This window comes from Neltuma alba, unplaced genomic scaffold (assembly GCF_004799145.2).
Source record: "Neltuma alba isolate B1F8T4 unplaced genomic scaffold, ASM479914v2 tig00011591_pilon, whole genome shotgun sequence".
NCBI lineage: Eukaryota > Viridiplantae > Streptophyta > Magnoliopsida > Fabales > Fabaceae > Neltuma > Neltuma alba.
The window spans coordinates 357808-363807 of NW_021636244.1; the positions used below are offsets into that span (position 1 = coordinate 357808).

Below are 6000 nucleotides of genomic sequence, written 5' to 3' on the forward strand. Positions count from 1 at the left end.
GAGCTAGTAAAGAGGCTTTTTTTAATCCTTGATATAAGACTATAATCTACTAACCCCTAACCCCTAAACCCTAAACCCTAAACCCTCCTATATTTATAATTCTCTTTTCAAACTCTCCTTGCACATATTAACAAGTATTCATCTAAGAAAATTAATACGTATTTTTGTAAATAATTAACTTAACTAATTTTTTTTAATCTTTATAAATTAGTTAACTAACTATATTTAGATCAGCCAATCAGAAGTAGTATTGTCTTGGATATTGCCTGATTCCAGTGGCGAGGAAGTTTTGCTTTAACCATTAATGAGCTAGCTTCCACTTGATTTTTTTTATGGCATGCCAACACGAGGCTCTATGCAATTTGTTTCTAAGCACTCTTCTCCATCTCTTTATCTTCATTTTCACTCTCTACTAAGGTGATAGAAATATTGGTAAGAAACGTGACAGAAATATTGGTAATAAAATTCTATTCATTTTATTAACTCCCAATCCGAGTAATATGATGGGATTTTTTCAAAATGAAAATATGTATATATCTTAAAAAGTCATGTTCTTATAAATTAGAAGATTTTATATATAAAAAAAAAGATTGCAGGGAGTGACAACATTAAAAGTCACCGAGATCATGAGTTCATGATACCTAAAAGCAAGTGCTAACATAGTAAAGGGTAGCACTCTTCATATAAAACTAATAACCATTGGTTATTAGAGCTATATAGGGCTATGACTTTTTAATTAAAAAGTTGTTTAAAGTCATCTCGTACTATTTTTTCCCCCCCTTTTAATCTCTTTGTGTGCTCTACAAACAACCATTGACACCAATATGATTTATAATGGATCCATATATGCAAGAGGGAATGAAACTCACATTGACCAAAATATGTCCATGAGCCAAGTAGCGAAGGTAAATGTTCAAAGACCATATAATAGTTATATAAAAATGGTTAATTATCAAAGTGCCTTTCGTAATCTTAAATGGGATCAATCCATGGACTTCTTTGAATTGGGGTCTATTCCAAAATTTATACATAATTGAATTAATCAAATATATATCCTAAGTTCCTAACCTTATATGGTTTATGTAATTAAACTTAATCCCTTTAAATATAAAGTGCTGAGCATAATTATTTAATGATAGTTGTAGTTTGGCGGTTAATTTTGAATATAATTATATTTAATTATCTACTCTTTTATTTAATTACCACATGTTGAAATGGAATTATAATTAAGCAAGAGCCAGTGAGTTTATAGTTTAATTTCCAGTAGGACAAAATCAAGAGAGGGACATTGTTTTTGGATGGAAGCAATGTTAGAGAGTTTGGGAGTTCATAGTAAATAGAATAGCGGGGAACATGCGTTAGACAGTTTCAACATCAATAACAGTAATCTCTCACAGAAAACCACAACACTAAAAAATAAATAACCTCTGAACATTTAAAAATATTGATATTTAATATTTAACTTCCTTCTTACTCCAAATCCTACAATACTACTCGCTGCATGTGATGCCTACATAGGAAAATGCCAAAATCTATTCAAACCCAATATTTTTTTACATTTATCTAAATTGTTTAAATTAAGTTTATATAAGGGGATTAAGGTGTAAATATACCCTAAAACATTTCTCTACATGCATCTAACATAATACAGCTTTTATAGATGCAACAATACATATGAACGTTCTAAAATGAAGCAAAGTGCCATGTATACTAAATATATAGTAACATTGACATTAAAGCTGGTAGGGTTCAACTACACCACATTAACGAATTTTAACGGGCACATCACATAGCGTATTTACTTCATTTGAGAACGATTATTTGTATTGTTGTATCTAACAAAAATTAAATATTTTATGATGTCTGATATATATTTATATAACCAATAAACTGTTAGTTACAGTGATAAACAACCTTATCTTCATAAAAAAGAAAATATAAGTTCAAATTTTGTAAAGCGTATTTGTTTGGAGAAGTGAAAACTCTCTGTGTTTTAAGTTTCGAAAAAAAAAAACCCTTGATCAAATAAAAAAAAATACATATATTTAAAATTCAAAAAAAGCATATAAACTCTTTGTCTGTGTGGAGGAATACAGCACAGGTAAGATATTCACATTAATCTTATATAATTCAAAATATGTTTTACTTTCTTAATAAAAAATTAATATTTAAACTGAATATCAAATTAGTTTTAATTATTAATTTAATAATACTTTTAATACTCAAACCTTTTAGTTTAATTCAGGCAATAATATAGTGCCGAATTGATGAGCAGCCTATATTTAGTTTATAAATCTTATTTTTTGTACTAATTTTTGGTAAGTTTTAATTCTCTGAGTCAGAAACGTATATATAAATAGGAATAAATAAAATTTAAGAAAATAAATATTTAAAGCAAACAGAATTAAAATACATTTTCTGTTTTTTCCCCCTCCCCTCGGGTCGATCAAAATATTTTGTGGACCCAAATCTGACGTTGCTTTCTTTTTCATCTTCTTCTCCGTGACGCCCTACCGATCCTCACCGTTCGAACGCTTCGCGGCAGTGTCGCTGGTACTGTCTCCGATCTCCGACGCATACCGGCGATGACATCCACGAAAGCACTGAGTATGAACTTATGCGATTTCTTCTCGTTCAAGTTGAGGTAACAAGACAAAAGCTCTTCCATGAAATCCCAATCCACCCTTTCGTGATTATTCAACCTCGCTTCCACCATATCCTGCATGGACCGCCGGAAATCGTCGTACGGCTTCGGCGAGTGCATCAAGACGGCGATGAAATCCCGAGGAATCGTCTCCACGGCCTGTCTTTCACGATCATCATTAGATAAATTCGGATAATCATTGAGGGTTGTGGTCGAGCTCGAGCTTGAACCAGCCTCGTCGTCGCATGTTGTCGCCATGCTCAACCTCGCTGCAGCATCCTCGACCAGAGAGCCAGAAAAACCCGGCGTCACGAAGAACCGGTTGGAACCACGAAGATCCGGCGGGAGGCCAAGGTCGAGACGCGGCGAGTCAAACAAAATCGGGTCTAATTTCGGTTGAGTAGCTTCAATAATCTCTTGTTCAGATTCTGCGTTTCTCTCCGTTTCTTCATCATCTTCTCTGAGATAAAGAGACTTGAAATTCTCAAACAGAAAGCGATCAACATCAGATAGAGAGGCAGCATCGTCATCGTTTTGAGCTTGCGCTTCATTTCTTCGATGATCAACGTCGATAGACAAGGTTTTAGGGTGCTTGCAGGCAGAGAAGATCCAATTTTTGGAAGAAGAGAAATTGATTTGGGGAGTAGGGTTTCGTCTGAGCTTGGAGATGTAGCCATGGAGGGACCTTTGAAGCTTCTTAGGCATGATTGATGGCACTTGACAAGCTTGACGAGGTTCAGACGACGATGATTCAGCATTATTACTGGAGTGTGGTTTTATATACACAGAGAAGGACATGGAAGGAAATTAAATTAGGAAGGTAAGGAATTATCAAAATTAGGTTTATAATTAGGGTTTATGTCGAATGCTCAAAAAGCAACAAGACAAGGTGGGGAGAAATTTGGTGTGAATCATGATTCTTGACCTAATTCCAATAAAAACTGGCAATGGGATTAAATGGAGGGCTGTAATTGGTTTTGACCAAATTATGAGGAATTTTGGAGACTAAATTGGAAATGTTTTCTTGGTAAGCATGGTCAAAATTACAATAAAATATGTATTTCTGTGTGTGTGTGTGTGTGTGAAAATGATTTGAAAAAAAAAATTGTAAGATAAGAATAGCTTCCCAGATTTGTTAGGGTGGCCTTTTATGTATGAACTTGATCTGAAACTTATAGGGGTGAATAATTAATGGTGAATTTAATTAGTAATACTACTATATTATAAACGTTACATGAGTTTCTTTTTGATTTTGTGGGTTATATGACTGTTATGAATTAGTCGGAGTTTGGAAGTGAATCAAGGTTGAGTAGGCGGTTAAATTTTGGTCAATATTTATCTTAATTTTACAAATAAATGAGTGATTAAGCGGTTTTATTAATTGTTTCCTTCCTAAACAAAGCGATTAGCATTATTTCATTGTAGTTTGTATATGCTCATTGTAACTTAATTCCCCCCTTAAAAAAACAGTATACAGCCTTGTCTTTTCTTTCTTTTCTTGTTTTTTTTTTTTTCAATTTTAGCTTCCTGCATTTATTTTTTTTATACTTTTAATATCTATTTATATATTTTTATCGGATAGTAACTGTTGGGAAGATAAATATAATCTTGGAAAAGTTGTTGTTTTATTATACCTTCCTGGCATTAGACAGGGAAAAAGATGCCCCTCGTAAGATTGAACGGCGATTTTTTATCCACTTTTTTCCTGTTAGGATATGTATATGACTTATTAAAATAAATAATAATATAATCCAATTATGACTATGTTTATCAGATATGAAGTTATTATACAAATTATATACTTTTATATCAATTAAAAAAATCAAATATATTTTAGGCAAAAAAGTAGTATAAATAATACTATCTCGTTCTTAATATAAAAACTAGTTAACTAATTTGAGTAATTAAGAAAACTATTTAAGTTAGTTATTTGTAATAAATAAATATTATCTTTTCTAAAATATTTTTACTAATCAAATGTATTTGTTAGAATTATAATTATTGCAAGGATCACGGTAAAAGAAAAGAATAAATATGAGAAACAAAGTGGATTGAAATATTATATTTAAAATTAAAATAAAAATTAAATAAACTTTTACATTAAAGACGGGGGCAATATACTCCTCCGGTCCTAAATATAAGACCCTTATACTAGTATGTATAAGGGTCTTACATTTAGGACCGGAGGAGTAAATAAACTTTACAAAAACCATTTAAGTTGATTATTTGTAATAAATAAATATTATCTTTTCTAAAACATCCTTAATGATCAAATATATTGGTTAGAACTATAATTATTATAAGGACCATGTTAGGAAAAAAATAAATATGAAAAATAAAATAAATAGAAATCTTATATTTAAGATCAAAATAAAAATTAAATAAATTGTTATATTAAGTACAGAGAAGGCAGTATAAATTCTAAATTTAATATTCTCATGACTATAAAATAAACATGGACTCAAGGTTTCGTTGATTAACGTTGGAACGGTGACAAGGCCGGTCAAATTGCAGCGAGGTTGCGTGCAGCTTAAGGCTTTGTTTGGTTGGGGTTTTTTTGAGGGGGGTGAGGGGAGGGGAGAGGAGGCGGATGGGAGGATGTGTTTGGTTGGGAGGAAGGGAAGGGAGGGGAGCTAAAAAAATTTGTCCTTTTGTGCTCCCCTCCCCTCCCCCTCCCCCTCCTCCCCTCCCAAATTGGAGGTTTTTGGAGGAGAGAGAAATATTATGAGAATTTGGATAAATATGTCCATGTCATTTTTTGAATATTCCAGTGGTGCCCTCTTATTATTTTTTTGGTTTCGCATGATTACCTTTGCATTCCCCTTCGCGGTCGCTCAGTTATACACACACAAAAATATAATATGCATATATGTTAATATATTAATTAATTATTGAAGTTAACTTGCCCTTAATTTGTCGCTTTGGGATTACTCCAAAAATTAACCGAATTAATACGATATAGTGCACAATCCAGGTCGTATTCACTTTGAGGAGCCGAAAACGAAATTAAATCTTAGTAAATAAATGCAAGTAACCTAAACTATAAAAATGATTTTTAATTTGATAATTGCTAAGTAAATATCTTGAATTAAATTGAAATTAAAATACTTTTTTTTGTTTTTATATAAAAATGATTAAAATGAATGAAGATTAAAGAAATGAAAATGAGACACACAAGTAACAATGATAATAATCAATCCTCCAATTCAACAACGCAGGCAATCCTCACTCCAAAAGATACGGGAGTTAAAACAATGAATTAAGAATTATAATTAAACTTTTAATCCAACAACCGAGCCACCTCGAGTTGTCACAAAATATTTTCCTAAAATCTCAACTTACTAACTGCAACCAGA

The 6000-nt window shown here is 31.9% G+C and overlaps 1 protein-coding gene across 1 annotated transcript; it reads right to left on the reverse strand.

Moving 5' to 3' along the window:
* Positions 1-2466: 2466 nt before the first annotated feature.
* LOC114715395 (transcription repressor OFP14-like) lies at positions 2467-3542 on the reverse strand. Its single transcript, XM_028900233.1, has one exon. The coding sequence runs from the start codon at positions 3440-3442 to the stop codon at positions 2489-2491; it is 954 nt and encodes a 317-aa protein (XP_028756066.1). The 5' UTR covers positions 3443-3542; the 3' UTR covers positions 2467-2488.
* Between the last annotated feature and the right edge of the window lie 2458 nt (positions 3543-6000).

What these genes read in the sequence shown, in the direction of transcription:
- LOC114715395 (XM_028900233.1), bottom strand. Translation starts at nt 3,442, where the DNA reads ATGTCCTTCTCTGTGTATATAAAACCACACTCCAGTAATAATGCTGAA.